The following is a 27,500-nucleotide window of genomic DNA, read 5'->3' on the forward strand; positions in this document are numbered from 1 at the left end:
GTTGATATATTTATGTGTATATATACATACATACTTGTACATATAGATGGATAGATAGATAGGAGAAACGACAACACAACGGACATATTTCACAGTAAAATTTACGGTATATAGTATGATCCTCCAACATGTGGTGTCTTGCCGTCGAACTATTGAAATTTTCCTTAATGATTTCGTACCGGAAGATAACACAGAGAGAGAGAGAGAGTGAGAGAGATATTATTTGATTAACATGCAATTTTCATGTAACCCGAAATGGGGTGAGAAAAGCAAACTTAATTGAGAAAATCTTTTAAATTCTGATAAATCTCAGGAAGGAGACGCTGTACTTTGAGTTGTGAATAAAAACGGTATTTCTCTGAGCCATTTTCTGAGAGAGAGAGAGAGAGAGAGAGAGAGAGAGAGAGAGAGAGAGAGAAGAGATAGAGAGAGAGAGAGAGAGAGAGATGGATGAAAAAGATAATAGTGAGAAACAGTGAATAACGACCGACCCTTCCGGCTAAATTGAACCGTGTGGCGATTTTTGATGGGCTATATATTTGTGAGCGAATGCTTACGCCAGCTTCTTCAGTGATTGCATCTCAGATCCTGGTAATGATTAAATCTGCGATCTCTCTCTCTCTCTCTCTCTCTCATCTATCACTCACTCACACACACACACACACACACACACACACACACATTGTTAATCACCCGCTCACTATTGAAAAGGGAAACTTATTTCTCCACTTCACTCAGTTATAAATGCACACACAAAAGCACTCTCTCTCTCTCTCTCTCTCTCTCTCTCTCTCTCTCACACACACACACATGACTGAGAAATGTTCTGTTGCAACAGAATTCCGTCTAATAAAAGGAGCCTATAAAAACGCCAAAATATAGAAAGTAACTACTATATGTCAAAGACTGATGTCTCATTCTTCAGGTAGGTAATGAATCTACCTACCTGAAGAGAGAGACAGCAGTTTTCATGAATATATATATATATATATATATATATATATATATATATATATATATATATATTATATATATACATATATATATATATATATATATATATATATCATATATATATAAAATGAATAGGATGGAGAAAAGCCAGCGTAACATCATACATGTATTTTGCAATTTTCGAGACTTTGGGTCTCATCATCAGGGCTGTAAAATATACAAAATATACAAATTAAAAAAGACTCAGTATTAATATTAATAAAAATTGAAGAATGTACATAAAAGTTAAATATAATAATTTAAAAAATGAACTAAAAAATAAAAGAAATAAAAATATATATATATATAAAAAATTAAGAAGTGAAGAATGCTTAAAAGTTAGTACCTATCTCTAAGGAGTTAAAAAACTGAGTGACGTTGTCTGGTTTGGAAAGGAGGACGTCAACTATGCTAAATATGAACTGTGGAAGAAGTCTAACCATTTAATGGGGGCACAAGCTGTTGATTGTTAACGACTCCAAAACAGAGAGAGAATAGTCATTGGGCGCTTGGGTGACAATACGAAAATCCTTATGTGAAAATGATGTTTTACATTTATTACAATGTTCTCCGTGATAGATTAGTTTAAAAGAAAATTCCTTCGTTTTTCAAAGGTACATCCCGTTACGGTGACTGACTCCGAGATGAGAGTCGATTCTGACTTGAGCAGTCTTTTGGTGGCTCCCACGTATTTCCCGATCTTACATTTCGGGCAAGTAAAGCAATATACCACCAAAGACCGCATCAAAGCCGGAAGTTTATCTTTGTGGGAGAACAAAGAACCCAGAGTTTTAGGATTTTTTGCTATCAACTTAAGATTCACGGCCGGAAAAGTTTTCTGAATGACTTTTTGTATTTGCAACCTTAAATGCGTTTCGACCTGAATGAAAAGGTATAGAGGCATATATTAATAATTTAAGGCACGTTCGGTGCAAGTTGACGTGGCTGAAATTTATCATTTAAAAAGTTTTGATTGAACATATTTCAAGAATACGGCTGGAGGATACGAATTGTTTTTAAAAAAAACTGAAGTAAAAATTGGATTTCTCTATGGAAGTTATGCCAGTTGAAGATAACATATTAAGCACGATGTAATAGCGTGGAAATACTATTTAATTTAAATGTTATGGAACAACTGCTATAGAAGTTAGTACCTTGACCTGTGAACGTCGTTTTTCTAAAGACGCTCGTATTAAAACCATGTTCTGTCCTAGTAATTAAAACATCTAAAAAAGCAAGTTGGTTGTCTTGTTCATGTTCAATTGAGAAATTTTATATTAGGATGTAGGCCATTGATATATTCCAAGAAAGCTTCAGCTGCTTCTCGGGACCTAAATAGAGCAATAGTGTCATCCACATATCGCTTATAAAAGAGAGGGCGATATGATAAGGGACAACCATCCAGCATTTGTTCCTCAAAAGAGCACATAAAGGCGTTAGCCATAAACTGGGCCAAGTGGCGACCCATCGAAACACCATCAACTTGTTTAAAAAATAAAACTTTCTTGTTAAAAATAAAGTGAGTGTCCTGCACTGCAATTTCAAGAAGTTTCTTAAAATTATCCTTATTAAAAAACCATGATATAAAACATTTTCCTCGTAAAAGATCTTATCTAAAATTATGTCAACCGTCGCCTGCAACGGTATGTTCGTAAAAAGAGATGCGACATCCAAACTCACCATATAAGTCAACATCCTGTGGTAGAATATCAGGTACAAGGTTAGCAGAATTGGAGTAAAACGTATTCATTATTTGCAAATGGCTGTAGCAATGGTACTAAGAATTTTGCTATCTGGTAATTTGGGGGTATTGTATGCAGCCAAAATTGGTCGTAAAGGAACACCATCTTTATGAATTTTAGGAAGTCCATATAACAAACCACCATAGGATGAACCTCTGAACAATATTAATTCTTGGTAAGTGCTTTCAGTTATAATATTCTGATCTTTGAGACTTTTGAGTAATCTATGATTTTATCCTCCACCTTAAATATAGGTTGATATGTTGGAACACCTATTTCAACAAATTTAGTGGTATCTTCAAGAAATCATCCATTTTCTGTACATAGTCCATTTTTATTTAGTATCACCGTGCCTCTTCCTTTATCCGGTCTGGTTATGACAATGTCTGGGTTATTGGACAAGGTTTTTAGTAACATATAATCATCTTTACGAAAGAAAGGAACACAATTACTACATAATTTAGAAAAAGTTTTGTGAGCAATGCTTTGCAAGTCTCTCTGTAAACTGGGTAAGTCACCTGGGAGTTGTAACGACCGAAGTCGTCAAAAAGGATTTCAAGTGGCAAATAAAAATTACTAAAACTTGGTTTAAAATTTGGTAAACAAAAATCAAGGCCCAAAGACTTTGAAAACGAAGGAATTTTCTAACATACGAGAACATTGTAATAAATGTAAAACATCATTTTCACATAAGGATTTTCGTATTGTCACCCAACGCCCAATGACTATTCTCTCACTGTTTTGGAGTCGTTAACAAATCAAAACAGCTTGTGCCCCCATTAAATGTTCACCTTCCCCCTTCCCACCCCCCAGTTCCCCCCCCTATTATTTAGCGATTGCATTCAACAGAGAGTCTATATTTCTTAGCATATTTAGTTAGTTGACGTCCTCCTTTCCAACCATGACAACGTCACTCAGTTTTTTAACTCCTTAGAGATAGGTACTAACTTTTAAGCATTCTTCACTTCTTAATTTTTTATATATATATATTTTTATTTTCATTTTTAGTTCATTTTTTTAAATTATTATATTTAAACTTTTATGTACTTCAATTTTTATTAATATTAATACTGAGTCTTTTTTAATTTGTATATTTTGTATATTTTACAGCCCTGATGATGAGACCCAAAGTCTCGAAAATTTGGAAAATACTGTATGATGTTACGCTGGCTTTTTCTCCATCCTATTCATTTTAAATCTACGGCGTTCCAGATGCCCCACCTTCCTGCATATATATATATATATATATATAATATATATATATATATATATATATATATATATATATTTATTGTAATAGCCACAATGCCTTGTTGAATTCTTCGTGCTTTATTGGATTCGCTTGTCACTACAAAGCCTCAAGATCCAAGTGCAAGACACATGAAGAAATTATGATGTCGGTACCGGGAAACAAACGCGCGATACCATAATCACGTTGCCGACCTTCTCGTGGTCAGGTCGGCAACGTGACCGCGTCGTGATTATGGTATCGATCGCGGGTTCTTTTCCGGGTACCGGGCATCATAGTTGCTTTGTATATCTTTCACTTGGATTTTAAGGCTTTGTAGTGACAAGCACATCCAAAAGAGCGCGAAGAGTTCGAGAAGTTAAGAGAGGATTGTGGATTTACAATTATATATATATATATATATATATATATATATATATATATATATATATATATATATATATATATATATATATATATATATATATATATATATATATATATATATATATATTCACTACATCATCCTCAGTCTTAATTCTAAATACTAATAAACTCATCACTATCCCTTTCCCCGCTCGCTTCGTATTCCAGTCTTTTCATTCCTAAAGAACGATCCACTATTTTCTCCTCATAATATGTTTCTCCTGCCCTGATTCGCCTATATTCCTTATTTCTTCAATATCAAGTCTCTCTCTTTTCCCCTTACTTCTCGTTAATCCTTCCTATTGCTTTACCTCTCTCCTGCGTAGACCTGTTCTTCATTTTATTCCTTTCAAGCTTAACGCCTCCCCCCCCCCCACCCCCCCCACCCACACACATCGTATCCCTACAGGCGTGTGAATTATTCATGGTATTCACTAGACGGAAAATACTGTTTTGTGTGTGAGTATTTCTCACTTAATGAATAATTCCGGAGCCGTCACTCTCCTTAACAATGAGTCCTATTTTGTTTGTTTTGTTTTTCTTTTTTTTTTTCTTTTTTTTTTTCTTTTACTGCGTAAATTACGCGCGCGCGGGCGTCTTTATAGTGATTTTTATCAAAGAGTGTTTCAATTTTTTTTATTGTTTTGTTATTGTTTAGTTCTTTTACATTTTTACATTTATTTATTTATTTGGCAACACATGGCGTTATATTGGTATTAAGAAAATTGTTACCGCCCCATCATTGGAATGAAATTCATTTAAACAGTGCCTTTAATTCTCTCTCTCTCTCTCTCTCTCTCTCTCTCTCTCTCTCTCTCTCTCTCTCTGGCATTGCTAAATGAAGTTAATGAGCGCTAAATGGCCAAAAGTGTCCCAGAGCTAGCTTGACAGCCTAAATTTTATCAATTTAGTCTCTCTCTCTCTCTCTCTCTCTCTCTCTCTCTCTCTCTCTCTCTCTCTCTCTCTCTCTCTCTCTGTCGATGAATGCTGACGATGCTTATCGTTGAATTAACATGAAAATATCTTTCCAATCCCTCTTTGCTTCATTGCAGGCAACGAAAGCCTTTGTCTTCGCTGCAATATTGCAGCTAATGTGCCTAATCTATATGGATTTTACGATTCCAGGCGAGAAATCCCGCAAATAAGTTAGCTTGTCTCGATGGTCTCGTATTTGTGGAGAGGGCTGTCTTGTCTTCTCTTGTTCGGGGAATATTTTATTGATTTGGAATCTGCAATAACATCTTTATTTATTCTTATTGCTTGACTTAGATTTATATCCTCAGTTTTAACTGATTATTTCTGACTTCAAACGCGTTTGTACTTTAAATGTATCTATACTGTAATGCATTTGTACTGTATATGTATATACACTTTAAATGCATTTGTTCTTTGAATGTATTTGTACATTTAAATCATTTGTGTTTTGAATTTATCCATACTTTAAATGTCTCCGTACTTTAAATATATTTTTGCTTTAAATGCATTTGTACTTTGAATGTAGTTGTACTTTAAATGCATTTGTACTTTAAATGTAGTTGTACTTTAAATGAATTTGTACTTTAAATGTATTTATTCTTAAATGCATTTGTACTTTAAATGTATTTATACTTTAAATGCATTTCTACTTTAAATGTATTTATACTTTAAATGCATCTGTACTTTTAATGTATTTGTTTAATAAATGCATTTATACTTTAATTGTAACAGTACTTTAATTGCGTTTGTACTTTAAATGTATTTATACTTTAAATGCATTTGCACTTAAAAAATATGCGAGGCGTGTTTCAAAAATATTAATATATAATTTTACTGAATATGTACACAAGATCTTGTATGCATAATTGAAACTGTAATATTTGCGTAAAGTCGAATCACAGTATGTATACCTTTAAAGTACAAATACATTTAAAGTACAGGTGCTCCTACATACATTCAAAATAGATATATATGCATCTGTCCTAACACAGACGTATACATTACTGTGTTTCGAAGGCAAATTATCCAGTCACTGGTGAAAAGTTAAATATTAATTAATGAAGTATTATTGTTTACATTGAGAACGCACATATGTTTACGCGTATTCCAAGCTGGAAAATACTTGGGAACATTTCAGATGGACAAACGCAATTACATTCGTTATACAAATATATTTCAGTGTATTGTAAACAAATACACCAGCATTTTGTTTGTCGGTGTAATATACTTACTGATATTTAAACAAAACAATTGTCTATTGCTCTGTTTTGTTTACCCTTCTAATGACCAATCTCCTATATTTCTGTCTTCTACCGTCAAGATTTGGGAAGTTGGGGTTCTGTTCTGGGGCCAGGGAAAAGCTATAGTTCCCACTCGTATCGTCATCAACTCTGGACAGGAGGGGGATTGTAAGGCCACTTAATGGTATTGAATATTGCAGCGAATGTTAGGGGCCTGATGCTAATGGCAGTGGGGTCAATATGAGGCCGGAAATATGGAGAATAAAGATAGATATATATTCAACTTAAATGGCATTAGTTACCATAGCCTGAGAAAGTTGTAGCAAATAGATATGAAAACTAGATGCAACAAGATATATTTATATCCATAAAATTGTTGCTAATAATATGGTGCATCCTGATAACTTTGACACACACAAAACGAGAATCATTATCAACAGATGATTTAAATGTAATAGCAATAGCTGAAAGATGATACCTGAGGTATTCCAATGGAAAGAATATTCCGCTGTCCCTGGGTGAAACACATCATGCCCTGTTCCGTAATCACATTGCAGTGATATATTACGTGTTTTTGATAATTACGGTGAAAGATGGCCTTTGTGATATCGTCCATCATTAAGGATAAATTGCCGTTTGTTAGACCAACAGTAATTGAATAGATTACCAAAGCAATTTTTCATAAAGGTTCATTAAGGAAAAAAATATTCATTGTACATAATAAACTCAATTAATGATTACTTTGAAAAACGGCGTATTTTGAAAAGGATTTCATGGTTCGGGTTTTACTTATTATGTAGGGGTGTGTGCATGTGTAAATACATAAATACATAAATAGACGTGTATATATATATATATTATGTATGCATATATCCACACACACACACACACACACACACACACACACACACACACATATATATATAAATATATATATATATATATATATATATATATATATTATATATATAATATATTATATATCTTACAAAGCAAATCAGTCAAGCGAAAAATGAAGGAAATACACATTGCATGTTGAGCTAAATCTTTATTTAACAGGAGTCTGTTTGAGATCTGAAACGCATAAGAACATTTGCTTTCACCAAATTACAGTACGAGTTTCATTTATAAAATGTATATAATGTCAATTCTATTTGAATTCCTTTAAATTCATTATTTGCATTCTTTTCCTGGTTTTCAATGTCTATTCAAGTTCCATGCTCAGTTTTTCACTTCATTTGCCTATTTCACTGAAAAAATGGCGTGTTTATATTTGCTTGTGTGTTTATGTAAGCAAACAATGACAAGGTAAATAAGTTAGAAGTTTGACTCGGGGTTTTTGGCAAATAACCTCCAAATATAGTACTCTGCTCTTTCGGTAGAAAGGAAGGAAGTTTATTTCAGTTGGTTCTTAGAACCAGTTTGACAAGTTTGTTAACCAATGGAATTTTATTTCTTCCCTAATTTTTAGGACATTTTACCGCTCATTATTATTTTGTGTGTGTTCACGTAAAATTTTATACAGGATTTTATTTCATTAAATGCCATCTGTGTTCCTTTGATCTGAAAACTTTGATAAAACCTGTTTAGCAGCATTCCAAAATAAAGCAGATTTTTTTTATTTAATTTAATTTATCTTTTTTTTTGCAAGTGATATCATGATCAAACGTTACACAGCAAAAAGTGCAGCCATGCTTCAGACTTTCCTGCAGTTTTAAATTGAATTTACATCCACAAAATGCAACCTTTCAGAGTCTTTTATGTAAAATTTACATACATAAAATTAATATGAATACTGAATCTACTGAATCACTGAGAGATATTATGAATGTTTTTATTTTTTTCAGGCCCCTTCCAGTATTTTTATATACATTAAAAGACAGCTAACAATTTCCAATCCTTTACATCCATGAAATTATTATTATAAATAATGATTCTTTGACAGATAGCTAACTTTTTCCCCCTCGAAATAAATGCTAATTTCCTATCCTAATTTTAGCTGCTGTATACATAGGTGAAAGAAAGATAGTTGTTTTTCCTTTTCCAATAAATGCTAATTTTTTCCTCATTATTTTTTTGCAGACGAAGATAGACATCGCCTTGGGCACCAGAATTATGGAGATTGTTGGCCTCAGTCTGTCACTAGCCTCTCTATGCGTCTCTCTCGCTATTTTTTTCTACTTCAGGTAAGTGTTCTATATATGCGCATGCTCAGACACACATACAGTATGTGTATGTATATATTATTTATAAATATATCTATATATATACATATATATATATATATATATATATATATATATGATATATCATATATATATATATATATATATATATATATATATATATATATTATATATATATTATATATATATATATATATATATATATATATATATATATATATTATATATATGTATATATATATATTGTATTATATTATATTATATTATTTATACATATATATATATATATATATATATATTATCCACATATACATATATATATATATATATATATATATATATATATATATATATATATATATATATATATATATTCACACAATTATTTTTCTCCATGCAACAACAAAAATTCCACGTGTCATAGAAATCCACATTGAGACGGGCCATTTTCCAGGCTTTGGCCATCCTCTGTATATAACTACGTAAAATGAGAGTACTTTGATCTGACCTTCGGTTCGGTATGTACCGCCTCGACTTGCGGTCTCGTCTTTCTTCAATGTTACCATATTATACGGCATTTGTAGTCTAGTGTATGTGTATAATAAGGCGTTTTTTTTTTTATAATCTTTTTTTTTATATTCATTCTCAAGGTTACCTGCCATGATGCTTATTCAAAAGTAATTTTTCCCCCACGACTCTTTAGATCCCCAAGTGTCAATCATAAACCCTTCTGAAAGCGAAGCCTATCGTATTTTAAGTTCTTGGGGAAACATACGTTGTAAATTATTTACTTGACAAAAGTCATCGTTCATCTAAGTCTGTGAATTCTGTTTATTGATAAAGCTTATTTTTTGTATAGCTGTGTATCAGTCTAATTCTCCGTCTCTTTTTTATCCATTTCTATTGCAAAGCATTTTGTCCATTTACCTCTCTATCATCCGACTTTCTCACGATATTCAAGATGCTCTCTTCTTTCTCCTTTTGGGACTCATTTTATGCTTCGCTTCTGAAAGCATATTTGAATTTCCTTCCAAATGAAGCGGATGAGAGCTCCGGGATGTTCTTGAAGTCATTAAAAGTTTTTTGGGAATTCTGTCATCACTTCTGGCATCTCGTAACCGGAGCTGAATTCGTTGTGGACTTCTGATGTCTTTTTGTGTATGTTTGAAAGCACTTTTTATTTGTGGGTTGGGAGTTGAAATTCTCAGTATTTAGGGGTGGCTTGTTTTGGTGGGCGATAAGTTGGGCGTTGATATTTGATGCCATTTTTGGGGGAGTCGGGCTTGGATGGTTGGTTACGTGATGATTTTCATTGTGATTCTTTTTGGAGGTGGGTGGTGGGTTGGTTGGGGGTGGTGGGTATGGCATGGGTGTTGGGTTGGGTGTGAGTGGTGGGTTCCATGGATGGTTGGTTGGATGTACGTAGATGGTGGGTGTGATACGGATGGTGGGTTGGGTGTGGGTGGCAGGTTTGGTATGGGTAGTGGGTTAGTTTTGGGTGGTGGGTTGGGTGCGGATGGTGAATTGGCATGGGTGGTAGGTTAGGTGTAGGTGGTGGGTAGGGTGTGGGTGGTAGGTTTGGCATGGGTGATGGATTGGGTGTGGGTGGTGAGTTGGGTGCTAGTGGTGGATTGGGTGTGTGGGTGATGGATTGGGTGTGGGTGGTGAGTTGGGTGCTAGTGGTGGATTGGGTGTGGGTGATGGGTTTGGCATTGATGATGGTTACGATGTATATACCCGGGTGGTGGGATGGGTGCGAGTGGTGGGTTGAATGTGGATGGTGGGTATTGGCATGGGTGGTGGGTTGGATGTGGATGTTGGGTTTGGCATGGGTGGTGGGTTGGGCGTTGATATTCTGAGTATTTTTGGGGCGTAGGGGGAACCGGTGGTGGGTGGTTGGTTTGGAGTGGGTGGTGGGTTGAGTATTAACATGTTGTATAAATGTGAGTGCTTTATGTCCTAATCTACAAATAGTTAACCAATTCATAATTACCTACTACAGAAGTGAGGTTTTGAAGTACTATTCCTCTTAATAGTTGATTCTTATTACTTTTATTTATATTTAAGCCTCTCGGGGTGAATCCAGAATTATATATTTATTTGTAGGTTTCCTGTCATATCTCGAAGATGACGCAGCTGAATAATCTCGTCTATTTTCTCTCACTGCAGTGAACACATTGTTAAGTGGAGATCAGTCTTTGAGCATCTGAAAAAATTCATGCTGCTCAAGGGGCAATTTGGGAGTTTTCTCTTTGTTAAGCTCATCTCGTCCGCCTAATGGACACAATTTTTCAGAAAAATATAAATCATATCTTGAGGCTTGGATATCATTATTAAGTTAAAGGTCACCTCTTTACTATATACATCCTTCACAAGAGATGAATTTTCAAATTTGATATATCAACATTGTCAGAGTTCTATGTAATTTAATTCAAAGGAAGCTTAATTAAGCGTAGACTCATATCAAAGTTTATTATAATCCATGCATGTCGTGTGGTACATATCCCTTTGAATTTTTATTTTTACTCAATATTGTTTTATTCGGTTTACCCGCTCTGTCATTTCATTCACTTGGATGATTATCTATTTTGTGGAATCTCTTCCCTTTAGTGTAAGCTAATGTCATCGCTCGTTTTGGCTGTAATGGTATTGGTGATACTGCTACTTATCATCATCATTGTCATCATCGTCATCATCATTGTTGTGGCAAAAATACCGGCCACAATTGGGTAATGAGTCTAAAACGATTTGGAACCGACTGTCTTTCTTTAAAAGAAAAAAGAAAAAAAAAATCTATCAAAGCGAGATTAAGGAATCCACAGCATCAACGTTTTATCAGATGCGAACAAGATCTTCTCTTACCAGAAACCTACTGCTGATTTGGATACTAACAAGTAAAAATCGCGGCGAGGTTTCTTGGGCCCAATCGAGTATTCTGTACAGCGTATAATGCTTTATGAAACTCTCTGCCGCGGCCCATAAAACTTTGAGCTACGGCTCGGTATTGCCCTGCATTGTTGGCACCTGTAGCTGTGTCAGACGCACGATCGTGACTAACTTTAACCTTATATAAAATAAAATCTACTGAGGCTAGAGGGCTGCAATTTGGTATGTTCGATGGTTGGAGGGTGGATGATCAACATACCAATTTGCAGCTCTCTAACCACAGTAGTTTTTAAGATCGGGGGCGGATGGAAAGAGTGCGAACGGACGGACAGACGAGTAGCCATCTCAATGGTTTTCTTTTACAGAAAACTAACTACCTGTTTTTTGTAAGATTAAAACTATGATGACTTTTCAAATAGTTTTCATCTTTGATAAGGCAGCGAGAAATATCATAGATTTACGTTTGGCAAGTCAACGAAAAAATATGGTTATTGTTATTTACTACAGTAAGAGTAGCATTTTATATCAAGGGGATACAAACTTTCCCCTTTAAAAATACAGAAAAAAAGTCGAAGTAAGAGAAGACAGTTTTGTTTTTCATGTTTTTTTTTTTATTTTTTTTTTATTATTATTATTTTTTTTTGTGAGTAGGGTTATTGCATTGGAATATTCATCTCCTGATGATAGTTTTGTGGCTTGTGATTTAAACAAAGATGATCATACAATAATAAAAAAAAGTCGAGTAAATCGTAATTGTGAAACAATCAGTCCCATTTGAGGAGCGAGGCTTGTGTCTCGACAGTAGGCCTAATAGTGTGGTTAGGCCCAAACACGAAAGGCGATCAGAATATGGCATTGGCAATGCTGACCTTATTATTCCGTTAGACTCTTCGGGTACCTAAGGGACTCAGCATTTGGGGGGATTTCGTCCCCCTCAACGGATTGATAATAATATTGGAGATGGCCGTTGCCATCACAAGGGCTCTCCGTTTCCAAGACAATATACTAGTCTTCCTTCATATCCAGCAAATCAAGGAGTGGAGATCTCAGCTTGCAGAAATGAGCTTTGGTAAATTAGGCTTCCTTCATATCCTGCAAATCAAGGAATGGAGACCCCAGCTTACAGAAATGAGTTTTCGTAAATAGTCAACAGTTTGTGGGATCTAACATCTCAGAGAACTAAGGCTTCTTGGAAACTCGTATGTAGGTGTGAAAAGCCAGACCGACAATTAAGACAAGTGCCCTGAAAGTGACATACAGATGGAGAATATGGTTAATAAGAATATCAAAGGAGAAGGCTATAATGCAGAAAGAAAAGTGAAAAAGTGCGCTGGACATGGCGGGGATACCACAATATTCCTCTTCCTTATCATCATCGAGAGGGCAGAGAATATTGGTAGCGCTATATCATTTCAGCACCCTAATAACTGTAAGAGGATTTGGCATGATGAATATCTGCGTTGAAAACTCATTGCTGAATGCCCTGTTCTCTTAAACATATCGGTAATGGAATTCCCTAAACTCATTGCTGAAAGCCCTGTTCTCCTAAACATATCGGTCTTTGAATTCCCTACTGCAGCTGCAGGTTAGCTGTCGATAATTTTAATAAACCTTATCTCTGATTTTTTTTACGTTAATAGTTAGCTGTTATGGAAAGCTTTTGCTTGTTTAATAAATCATTATAAAAATAAGCTTCACATAGTTGACGACTTCGATACAGATATAAAACTGGAATAACGAGTTTAATGATTCATATTGCATTGTATTGTATACAAGAGCAATGATCAAATTTCTTTTGTAAATAAGGCTAGCGCTCTATACTCTGTTTTTTTTCCATCTGTCCATCCGCCTGTGGTGTTTTTGTATGGTAACACTGCGTCCCGGGCTTTAGATAGTTACACTGTGTAAGTTTTAGGGAAATAAAATGATATCTGGGTGTACATTTGCAACTGAAAAGTGTTTTAATAATTTACTGTATGCGAATTACACCGTTAATATTCGAAATAGGATATTATTATAATCGTTGAATGTAAGCTGAATGTAACTATCTAAAGCCCGGGACGCAGTGTTACCATACAAAAACACCACAGGCGGATGGACAGATGGAAAAAAACAGAGTATAGCGTTCATGATACTTCCATTACAAGTAAAAGTGGACATCGGTTCGCAGCTAGGATGCAAAAGGGATGTCCATACTCAAGAGAAAGTAAATGTTGAGTTTAATCACATGCAGCCATATGTATGCATGCATGTGTTTGTCTGCTTGTAGGTGCATGAGTCTTTATGAATGTGTGTTTGTGTGTGTGTGTTTGTGTGTGTATATGTGAGCCTTAGGTATGCCCTTCCATGAATTTATACATATGCCATGTTTGCAGTGCTCAGAAAATGCACGGAGGAGGAACCGTCGTAAATCCCTGTAGATGTGTCTCTCAGGCTATTGGCGACAGAATTGTCGCCCATAAATGTGATGGAATTTTTTTATATGGTGCCTTCGATATCCTCCGAACGGAACCTCCTTGACCTTCAGGAAATTACCCCCCACACCACCCCCCTTTTTTTTTTTTTTTTTTTTTCCCCCCCCTTTTTTTTTTTTTTTTTTTTTTTGCTGTATCCTCATGACCATTCTCTAATTCTGACCCTTTTTTGTGATATCATTACCATAATTATCAAAATATCAGTGTTGTTCAGGAGGTGCATATAGTTTTTTTGTTTGTTTTTTTAAAATATTTTTATAATCCTTTATAATTAAATGTGTTCGTCGTATTATGCTAACTCAATCATCTGATATGCGTTATTGATTGGTTGGTTCAAGATTCGGTAGGCCTTATACCAGCGCAGCTCCTTATGATATAATAAATAATAGTATTAACGGTAACATTAGTAGTAAAGGTATACCTGCAGTCTTCAAACAAAACAACAACAACAAAAGCAACAACAAAGCAACAGCGATAATGATAGAAATAATATTGCTTTCCTTATTATGCTGATGAGGAATCGAATCTTTCAGACGAGGAAGTGAAGCCGGAAAACCTCTTCTCTCTATTCAAGTAGTTCCGTGATCGATGTCCGCTATAGGCGGAAGGTAATATCCGGGACTGATCTACGGGATTTGGCTCTCTCTCTCTCTCTCTCTCTTTGAAAACTTGAGAACATTTTTCTGGTACACTATATAGCAGTTTTTTATAAGTTATTTGATTGTCATCCCTTCACTGACATTGGGAACTCGAGTCATGATTTTAACTGTATATTCTTCATTTGTTTATCAGCTCTTACCTGACTGGTAATTTTGTGTACTTCGTTCTTTCTGTTTTGTAGAGCAAAATCATTTTGTAAATAATCGTCACTTGCATAGCAAAATGATGCAAATTGTCTTCCAAAGGTTACAGCATTCTGTTAACTAATTTTAGAGAAAAGAGGAACCATGAGGTTTCTGGTCAAAAGATTATTATCATCTATATGAGTGCATCATATGAAAAAGAAGAATTAAAAATCTTGCATTTGTAAGTGTCAAAGAGGGTCATTAAAAATATAAGCGATATAAGTAAAAGAAAGTAATAGCAACAACCGCACAAAGTGAGAGAGAGAGAGAGAGAGAGAGAGAGAGAGAGAGAGAGAGAGAGAGAGAGGTGAATAAATAGCAACCATAATCTTGCCTCCCAAATATCTCTCATGGTATTATGCGGCTGTTATGACCTTGTAACTTAAGAGTTATCAGCCAAAGTGGCTGTTTAATGCATATGTATATTGCCCATATGTTCCGTTTACGAGATATTACATACTATGAAATTGTCCGGCCGAGGGAATTGTTACCTAACAGGTTGCTTTTAAACCCATGTGTTACTTGTTCCTCGTTCGTATTTCAATGACAAAATCTGTTATAATACATGATCTGATACGCAAACACATGCGCGCAAAAATACATACTTCTTTATATATATAATATATATATCTATATATAGATATATATATATATATATCTATATATAATATATATATGTGTGTGTGTGTGTATATATATATATATAATATATATATATATATATATATATATATATATACATGTAAGTGTGTGCATGTGTTTACGTATCAGATCAAGTATCATAACAAGGTTGATCTTTCGCAGGGCCGGATTAGTTTCCAAACCAATATTGTTTAGTTGACATTAACTCAAAATACCTATATCACTACTTAGGCCAGTCTAGAGCACTATGGAATTTAACAACCAGTATCAATGTGTGTGTGTGTGTGTGTGTGAGGTCGCGTGTATAGGACCTCGTGGTCCAGAGGTTATGATACTTGCCTTACCAGCCAACCCTCCTGGGTTCGAATCCCCAGCAAGGCAAAGGAATTCTGTTACTTATCGTTTAACTTCAGTCCACCTAAATACTGAATTAGGTGCCTAAAAGGCAGTACTGAGAATTAGGTTACATTAAGGTCTCTTTCATATGCACTAAGAAAATCACATTCCATATTCAAACATGATCAGATTACAGCTGACAAATGACAACACATCGAATGTGGAAGTAGATTTAATAATTGTCAGCAAAATGAAGCTCATCTGGCCCAACCCTACAGGCTAAACTAGATATGAGTCCGAGATCTGTAGATAATAAATCTTATTTTGCTGTAATCGCTGTTACTGAATTATTATTAAATATTGCTCTCAAATTACAGTAATATTGCATTTATTTGCTGATATGAATATAGGATTGACATATGTGCTTTAATGATTGTTGAATTTAGTTTGCAAGACCTGAAAGCCCCTTAATAAAAGCAGAAAGTTTGGATCCCATGAGAATAACCACCTGATGCCGCTCAGAATTTGCTTTTCCCTTTGTATTTCACAACAGACCAGAATATGTTTGCATACTATCATTCCATTGAAGCAGTTGTAACTCAGCTAGTAATTTAAGGAGAATGATTTATTGTTGTCAGCTGCGTTTCCTACCTGATATGTACAAAATATTAAAGGCTCAAACGTGAAATTAATGAATACCTTTGGCACTAGTAAGCAGTGGAAATTAACATTCAAGGAATCCCTGGCTACTCTCTCTCTCTCTCTCTCTCTCTCGTCTCTCTCTCTCTCTCTCCTCTCTCTCTCTCTCTATATATATATATATATATATATATATATATATATATATATATGTATATATATATATGTATATATATTCACATACATACACACACGCACACACACACATATATATAGTATATATATGCGTGTTTGTATGTATGCATTTATATATTAATATATATATATATAATATATATATATATACACTATATATGTAAATTTTCCAAAACTTCTTTGAGAAAGTGTTTGCTTTTTTGTTAATAGGTATTTCCATTTAGTAATATGAATTCGTCGGACCTTTTTCTCATTCATTATAATAATGCGTTCTGCTAATCTCACGGATCCTAGTGATATAGAAATTTACAAGTAATTTCTTGATATTCTGAACTGTTTTGAACTCTTAGTAATATTTAATTTGATGTGCGCAAAAACACCAATATTTTGAAAATAGATGTTTACTGTTTGCAGTTGTTTTTGTTCAAACAACATTATTTTTCTGGCTTTGTGACCCTAGGGAAACGTTCGATTAATTTGATATTTTTTTTAAACAAACAGTATAAACTAAAGTATTTGTTTGGTATACATAGTTCCTGTAATGTCATTGCATGTAGGTTTTGTAACTTATTTTTCTTTCTATTTTCTATTTATTTGTTAAAAGTAGTACTAACTTCCAGAAGAAAATGAGATGTAAGGCTAACTATACTAGCTACATTCCTCGAATATCCTTTTTTATTTGTAAAACTTATATCCCGAAGACTAAAAATGCTTTTTAATTTCATTTTCTAATTGAAATTTACTATTCATAGATTCCCATAACCTTTTTATTATTTTTTTTACTTCCCAATATAAGCATTTATTTCCAAATATCTCCTAAGTCATTTTCGTGACTGATGCCATAGGCACATCTTTTCGTTTGCTAGTTTTTCTTGAAATAGGTTTCTCATCCGTCTGTGAAGGACATCCTATCACAAAAGCTCGTATAAATAAAAGGATATTGGATTGGTCAACTTTTGACTGATCAAAAATCCCTATGACATTAGCTTACAATGCTCTTTAACTTTTTTAAAAGCCCCTATTAGAGTTTTTTTTTTTTTTTTTTTTTTTATTATTTTTTTTGCTTAGATAACTTGATATCCATTATTGCTATGAGGTTCAGTTCCTTTTCTAACCATCTTTTCGATATTGACACCAGCATCAGTTCATATTTGAAAACCACCGTTATAGGAGATACCTGTTGTATACATTATATGTCTTAATTAATCTTAATTTTTAACTTTCCGTAAAAAAAAAAAACAATTGTGCTGGGTTTGTCTGTCCTTTCGAACTTTTTCTGTGTTCCTTCAGATCTAAACAACTACTGAGGCTAGAGGGCTGCAAACTGGTGTGCTGGTCATCCACCCTCCAGTAATCAAAAGTAACAACCTGCAGCCCTCTAGCCACAGTAGTTTTTATTCTATTTAGGGTTAACGTTATCCATAATCGTGCTTCTGGCAACGATATAGTCCAGGCCACCACCGCTCCGTGGTTAAAATTTCATGGGCTGCGGCTCATACAGAATTATACAGACACCGAAAGATAGATCAATAGCCTTGATTATACGCTGTAGAGGCTGTACAGAAAACTCGATTGTGCTGAGGAAACCTGTGCAATTTTTAGTTGTTTAATGTAGAGATATATCTCACTGGTAGTTTACATAAAGCATTCTGTTCTCCACTTCATCAGATATGCTGAGTATAATAATACAACTGTAAACAGAAACAAGTTAATATTTTCATAAATACACAATTTGCTTCATAGCCGGAATGCGTTTGAAAAGGGTAAACGAATCAAAGGAAAGAAGCACTTTGTTATAATAAAAAAATGGGAACGGAAATACAATAAAATTGTATTTCCGTAAATACAATTCAGTAAAATTCAGAGTCCATTATTATTATTATTATTAGTAACACAAATAACTTTCCTCTTGCACATTTATAGCAGGGAAATTAATAATTAATTGTAATAATTATATGAGCCCAATAATACATATTAAAGAAATATCTGATAATTTGTAAGTGCGACAGATATTCAGCTATAGATTTAAAAACAGACCTTATGAATACCTTACCTTATAAATAAACGAGAATGAGATATATTTCTAGAATTTATAGTTTATGTTTCTTAGGGTCTAATATATATATATATATATATATATATATATATATATATATATATATATGCTGGGGACATAATCTTACTGCTGAAAGTTCTCACATTTATAGTATCCAGCTCTTTACTAAAGCGAAAGTCTCTCTCTCTCTCTCTCTCTCTACTCTCTCTCTTCAAATCTCTCTCTCTCTCTCTCTCTCTCTCTCTCCTATCGATATATATATATATATATATATACTATATATATATATTATATATTATCTGTGTGTGTGCGTGCTTGTATATACATATAAATTTATATTGTATATGTATACATATTTATATATGAAATGTATATATATATATATATATATAAAAATATATATATATATAATATATATATATATATATATATAAACCACACACACACACACACACACCAATAATCGAAACAATTTGTCACGAAATATTCGCTACATTTGTCACGTAACAACGAGGCAATAAAAGTTCATCCTCGATGGTTGACCTTCACGACAGATTAACAAGAAAGAGAGAGAGAGAGAGAGAGGAGAGAGAGAGAGAGAGAGAGAGAGTGGGGGGGGAGCCGAAGATGATCTGTGTCGTTTGTGTGAAGATGCAAAAATGGCACATTGATCCTCTCTCCCCCAAACCGATGTGGTCTCGAGGCGAACCGCGAATCGTGTACCCAGCGAAAAGGTAAGGAATGCGAACCTGAAGGGACGTGAATATCAATCAGCCAATGGAACTTCGGAAATATGGTGTTTGAGTAGGAACTCGAAGGGGTGTGACAGGAATGAAGACGTTTGGGGTTCTTTGTTGCTGTTACGTACATGGCAAATATTACACATATAAAATATATATATTACATATATATGTAAAATTTATAAATAAATAATATATATGTTATATATATATACATATATATATATATATATATATATATATATATATATATATATATAAAATATATATGTGTGTGTATGTATTATGTATATATGTACTACCATTCACCAATATATTATATATATATATATAAATATATATATATATATATATATATATATATATATATATATAATATATATATACATATATATATATATATATATATACTATATATATATTTATATACATATATAGATATATACACACACACACACACTAAAACATTCTTAAGGAAACTACGTTCGTAAAAAGAAAGCATTATAAAAGATGACTCGGTTTTACCTTTTGTCAAATGAAGAAAAAAAAAGACAACAGAAGCAAATAGGTTTGTATCCATTCGAGTGCAGGCGACGGCCATTATCCTTGACATCAGGCTTCAAATGAAGAATAGGAGTGAAGGCGAAAGATGTTGCGCTGCGCGTTTTCATTATCCTTGTGGCCATATACTCGGGTTGTGTTTCATATCACGTTTTGTCTCCCCTGATGCCAGTCCTATGCGAAGAAACACGCGCACACGCACATACGAACGTACACACTCGCGTGCCATAAAACACATACACACACACACACACACACACATATATATATATATATATATATATATATATATATATATATATATATATATATATATGAATTTTTATCACGTGCGCGGTGACATTTTATATCCACAAACATTAAGTTAAAATAAAATGTTTATTATACTATTTGTTAGTCGTAGTGGCATTTGTAGCGCAATGTTTGGTGTATATATATATATATATATAATATATATATATATATATATATATATATATATATATATATATATATATATATTAGCTGTTTTTGGTGATATCTGTCGTTCTTAGTGACCCAGAGAACCTTTTCTTCTCCCGAGTCTAGCATTTGCCATAATGTTTTCTTTTACTTTAGCCGATTGAAACTTGTATATTGTTGCTGAATGTTATTACAGGAGACTAAGCCTTCAAATAAAAAAATATTAAGATATATACAGAAAGAATTTCCTACGGCGTCAGTAACCTTGATGTTGCAACGCCAGTTTTAATGCCCTTAAATGATACAATCATTGAATTCACAATATAGGTATTAATTCCTTATGTTAAGGAATCATACTATATATCTTCAGTAATATGAATAGATGAAGCTTCATTTTCAAAAAAGTGTGGTTATCGACTTTACCTCACAAGCAAAAGGCCTTTTGGGATAACGTCTTGTAATGAGTCTCTTCTTAAAGGCGACTTCCCTCTAGAGTTCTTTCGCTCTCTTTTCTAGATAAACTAGAGAACAAGTTATCATTAAGGACCGAATTTGTTGTTAGTGAGCCAAGATGCAACCCGCATTATAGTTGAGGCTGCCTCTATTTTACAGTCTGTCTCTTTGAAATGTAAAGCTTTTCTGTGACAAGATCTTGTTCTCTGCAGATTAAAATAGGCTGCAGCCTCTCTGCTCTTAGTTAAGCAACAACAGTAACCTGATACACTTGAGGCAATAACCTAATAAGAATGCACGATTTCCTCAGAGATGCCTGTTGTCAAGTACAGGCAATGTTAATAGCATGAGCGGCAGTCTGACAGCTTCTATATGTCACGGTAGAGAGAGAGAGAGAGAGAGAGAGAGAGAGAGAGAGAGAGAGAGAGGGTAAACCAAAGGGAGAGACAGAGAGATAGACAGACAGACAGGCATAGAAAAGGAGAGAGAGAAGGAGAAAAAGATAGAGACAGACAGACATAGAGAGAGAGAGAAAGAGAGAGACAGACAGACAGACAGAGAAGGAGAGAGAGAAGGAGAAAAAGAGAGACAGACAGACAGACATACAGAGAGAGAGAGAGAGAGAAGAGAGAGAGAGAGAGAGATAAACCAAAGGGAGAGACAGATAGACGGACAGCCAGGCATAGAAAAGGAGAGAGAAAAGGAGAAAAAGATAGACAGACAGACATAGAGAGAGAGAAAGAGAGAGAGACAGACAGACATAGAGAGAGAGAGAAAGAGAGAGAGACAGACAGACATAGAGAGAGAGAGAAAGAGAGAGAGACAGACAGACATAGAGAAGGAAAGAGAGAAGGAGAAAAAGGTAGAGACAGACAGACATACATAGAGAGAAGAGAGCGAAACAGACTGGCATAGAGGAGAGAGAGAGAGTGAGGAGGAGAGAGAGAGAGGGGGGGGGGGGTAAACCAAAGGGAGAGACAAATAGACAGACAGACAGGCATAGAAAAGGAGAGAGAAAGAGAGAGGGAGAGACAAACAGACATAGAGAAGGAGAAAAAGGTAAAGACAGACAAGACATACATACATAGAGAGAGTGAAAGAGAGAGCTAAACAGACAGACAGGAATAGAGAGTGGTAGAGAGAGGGAGAAAAGATACAGAGAGAGAGAGAGAGAGAGTTCCGAAAGTATTTAGTGGGGAAGTGTGGTTATAATTACTTGCGAACTCTCATATAAAAATTTGTCCCTTCGTTATATCATTCTTTTCTTCGCGTACTTTGCTAAGCCACACTTTTGTTCAGCTTTTATTTTATCATATCAACTAACGAACCTATGGGGTAAAAGCGCGATAACTGCGTGAAGGCTATATACAAGTAAAAAGCTGCGTAATAGAAAGATTCTATGCAGAATATATGTATGTGTATATATATATATATATATATATATATATATATATATATATATATATATATATATATATATTATATATTTTATATATATATATATATATATATATATATATATATATATATATCTATTTTTATTGTAATTTCAAATTTATTTAATTTTCATTGCAATTTTTACGTTTATTGTAATTGTGAATTTCAATTGCTGACTGATGATGTATTGGTGGCATCATGAAACGTTTCATAATAAAACTGTCGTCTGACTGGACACCTCTTCCTTTATATTTATGGTTTTCCTGATATATATATATATATATATATATATATATATATATATATATATATATATATATATATATATGTGTGTGTGTGTATATATATATATATATATATATATATATATATATATATATATAATATATAATATATATATCACATCAGGAAGACCATATATATAAAGGAAGAGGTGCCCAGTCAGACGACAGTTTTATTATGAAACGTTTCATGATGTCACCAATACATCATCAGTCAGCAATTGAAATTCACAATTAAAATAAACGTCAAAATTACAATAAAAATTAGAACATACTCAGACGGTTAAAATAGAGAATGAGGAGAAAACTACGTATAAAAAAAAAAGAGAGCTGATTGCCTAAAAACGTTAAGGACTGCACACAACGTAAACCTTACGCCAGAGAGAGAGAGAGAGAGAGAGAGAGAGAGAGAGAGAGAGAGAGAGAGAGATGACAAGTGTTGGAGCTTAAACTAGGTGATATGTACTTGATAAACAATGACTCAAGGGTAGTTAGGTGGGTAGTTTGCTTTGTGGTGCCAATAATATAGAAATGTTTCTTTTCGATGGTGATTTTACAACTCTCTGAATGTGTTCTTATATTAGAGAACTCGGGATTAGAAATTCTGGACCCAGTTCTGTAACTTAATCCCAAATGGCTGTAATACCATACTTGTAACAGTCAACGTGAAGGACCAACACAAATACCAAGACATCTTGGGCTTTCATATATTTATATATAATATTGAACTCCATGAAATCCTGTAATTTGTCCTCGTAATTAAAAACCTTCCATTTTTTTGGGATTCATGGGAATGAGATTGAGTTTTAAAAAACCGAAATCCTCTTCAATAATATTTTTGACGTTCAAACGTAAACTATCTGAATGAATAAATGGGAGGGGTGCGTACATGGTTAACTTAGGTACATTAAAATTAAGGGTCCAGAATCTCTAATCCCCGAATCTAATCTAAATTTCCCGAGTTCTCTAATATAAGAACACATGAAAGATTTGTAAAATCACCATCGAAAAGAAACGTTTCTCTATTATTGGCACCACAAAGCAAACTACCCACCTACCTATCCTTGAGTCGTTGTTTATTAAGCACCTTTCACCCAGTTTAAACTCCAACACCTCGTCATCTCCTCTCTCTCTGGCGTGAGGCTTACGTTGTGTGCAGACCTTACCGTTTTTAGTCACTCAGCTCTTTCTTTCTTTTTGAATAAGTAGTTTTCTCCTCATTCTATATTTTAACGTTCTAAGTATATCTTAATTTTTACTGCAATTGTTAAGTTTAATTTAATCGTAAATTTCAAATGCAGACAGATAGTGTTGGTGACAACATGAAACGTTTCTTATTAATAAAACGCGTCTACATGACTGTCGTCTGATTGGACACCTCATATATATATATATATCTATATATATATATATATATATATATATATATATATATATCTATATTATATATTATATATTATATATATATTATATATAATATATATATATATATATATATATATATATATTATATATATATATATATATATATATATATATATTATAAGTAATCAATACACAATCACGTGTGGAATGGAGGTAAATTTATGACTCACATCGGGATCGAACCGAGGCCTTTCAATTGAAAGGCAAGGTTGCAGTTATTTAGTTTGGAAAATCCTTTATTGCTTGTGCGGTTCAGTTGGCAGCGCCCTTGTCTTTCAATTGCAAGACATGGTATCGATCCGGAGTGAGTAAAAAAAAATAGAGGGAAAATTGGGACTTGGTACTGCCTGTGATTACAAAGACGACGGATTCAATTATTTCACTTTAAAAGACGACGGATTGAATTACTTCACATTACAAGTACAACAGATTGAATTACTTCACTTTACAAGTACGACGGATTAAATTACTTCACTTTACAAAGACGACGGATTAAATCTCTTCACTTTAAAAGATGACAGATTGAATTAATTCACATTACAAGTACGACAGATTGAATTACTTCACTTTACAAGGTTACGAAGGATTAAATTACTTACTTTAACAAAGACGACGGTTGATAAATCTTCTTACTTTAAAAAATGACAGATTGAATTAAATTCACATTACAAGTACGACAGATTGAATACTTCACTTTACAAGTACGACGGATCAATTACTTCACTTCACGGAAGACGACGGATTTGAATTACTTTCACATTACAAATACGACAGATTGAATTACTTCACTTTACAATACGACGGATTAAATTTACTTCACTTTACAAAGGACGACGGAATTAAATCTTCTTCACTTTAAAAATGGACAGATTGAATTAATTCACATTACAAGTACGACAGATTGAATTACTTCACGTTACAAAGTACGACGGATTCACAAATTAAATTCACTTTACGAAGACGACGGATTGAATTACTTCACATTACAAATAGACAGATTGAAATTACTTCACTTTACAAGTACGACGGAATAAAATTTACTTCACTTTTACAAAGACGATGGATTGAATTACTTCACTTTACAAATACGGTTGATTAAATTACTTCACTGTACAAATACAACGGATTAAATTACTTCACTTTGAAATACGGAGGATTAAATTGCTTCAATGTACAAATACGACGGATTAATTTACTTCAGTGAACGAATACGACGGATTAAATTAATAATCACTTTACAAATACGACTGATTTAATTACTTCACTTTACAAAATACGACGGATTAAATTTTACTTCAATTTACAAATAAGATGGATTAAATTACATGATTTCGCGTATATCCCAATTTTTAAGAATATATTTATTTTGCAAATACGACAGAGATGAATTGCGTGATACCCCATTTTTAAGAATATATTTATTTTGCAAATACGACAGAGATGAATTGCATGATACCCAATTTTTAAGAATATATTTATTTTACAAATACGACAGAGATGAATTGCATGATACCCATAAATACCTATGACTGCGCAAGTTCCGACATTTTCAAACCACGCTCCTTTTAGAAAGCTGACCCAGATAGAATCGACCATTGTCCACTCCTGAAAAGCCGTACATTACGTTTCCATTCAGAATGTCATACACTTCAGTAAGGAAGGAAAGAGAGAGAGAGAGAGAGAGAGAGAGAGAGAGAGAGAGAGATTTCCTCATACAGCTTCTTTTCAATCTCTCTACATTACATTTCCCTTCAAAATGTCATACACATTTAGGCAAGGAGAGAGAGAGAGAGAGAGAGAGAGAGAGAGAGAGAGAGAGAGAGAGAGAGATCTTCATAAAGCTCCTTTATAATCTCTTTATACCCTTTGAGCCAATTCCTACACAGTAATGCAATCTTGAAATGGAACATTTCTTTGGCTCTTGAAGGCACCGGAGTTTAATCTTTCTGCCCCAAAAGAACGACTTTGCTTTTTTTAAGAAGAGTTTTTTAAGAGTTTTTTTTTTCTCGTAAGAAGAGAGTACGGGAAAAAATCGACCTCATATCCAGTTCATGATAGAATATTTCCGAGCTTAAAGAAAGAAGAAGTCCGTGAATTCCTTTTAGCTTTGATAATCTGTGATTTGCTGCGTGGCGTGCTTGTAGGACGTTACTTTGGGCTGGGTTCCTAAGGGATGTTAGGATGTCTTTTTCCTGACAATGAAAAGTCACGTCGTTGCTTTTGCCGTACCTTTTTTTTTTTTACTTGGTTTTGCTTGGGGAGGTTAGGTATTTATCGTCTAACAAAATCATTAATCTTAAAATACTCTTTAATTATTATTATTATTATTATTATTATTATTATTATTATTATTATTATTATTATTAATTATTATTATTATTATTATTATTTACTCCTTGTATACAGTCTGTCTTATTTTGTGATATTACGAAATTTGACTGTGACAAGAATCTTAGTTCTTAACACTATTGTATTGTGATATTTATTAATACATAATCTCCAGCATTCTTGCAATTTTGCTTCAAAAAAAGTATATTATGATGCCAGAGTTTTGAATCCTTTATATATAAATATATATATATATATATTTATATATATATATATATATATATATATATATACTATATATATATATATATATATATATATTTTATATATATATATATATATATATATATACATATATATATAAAACATTTTAAATATATGAGCATATACTGTATAATATATTATATATATATATATATATATATTATATATATATATATATGTATGTATATATATATATAACATATATATACATATATATATACATATATATATATATATATATTATATATATATATATATATATATATTTATATATGTGTGTGTGTGTGTGTGTGTGTGGTGTGTACACGCCTGCGCATGTATTTGTATACTTAGGTATTGCCATGCTCAGCAAAGTCCTCTGGACTGCAAACATCAAACTGGGCTGATAGCCTTTAACCTTCCTAAGTTTATATGATACAGTCGTGGCATTTAGGGGCCAGTCACGCCCCTATGGCACTAAATCCAAGCTATATTTTAAGGTTTTCGATATTGTTGGGCTTTCGACAACCGCCGAATTTATCGATAATAAACTTGACTCAGTTTTGAAATCATAGGCGGCACTCGCTTTCCAAGAATCATACATTCTATATTATATATATATAACACACACACACACACACAATATATATATATATATATATATATATATATATATATATATATATATATATATATATATATTGTTATGAACTTCACGATGGTCTGA

General features: G+C 33.4%; 1 protein-coding gene across 2 annotated transcripts in view; it reads left to right on the forward strand.

The window, feature by feature from the left end:
- Nucleotides 1–27,500, forward strand: part of LOC135225685 (PDF receptor-like) — a 478,368-nt gene that overhangs the window by 285,170 nt on the left and 165,698 nt on the right. For both annotated transcript variants that reach the window (XM_064265032.1, XM_064265031.1), the window contains exon 6: nt 8,688–8,791. In XM_064265032.1, coding sequence (XP_064121102.1) covers nt 8,688–8,791 — 104 coding nt within the window. The remainder of the gene's footprint in view (nt 1–8,687; nt 8,792–27,500) is intronic.

The sequence above is a fragment of the Macrobrachium nipponense genome, chromosome 13 (genome assembly GCF_015104395.2).
Source record: "Macrobrachium nipponense isolate FS-2020 chromosome 13, ASM1510439v2, whole genome shotgun sequence".
NCBI classification, from domain to species: Eukaryota; Metazoa; Arthropoda; class Malacostraca; order Decapoda; family Palaemonidae; genus Macrobrachium; species Macrobrachium nipponense.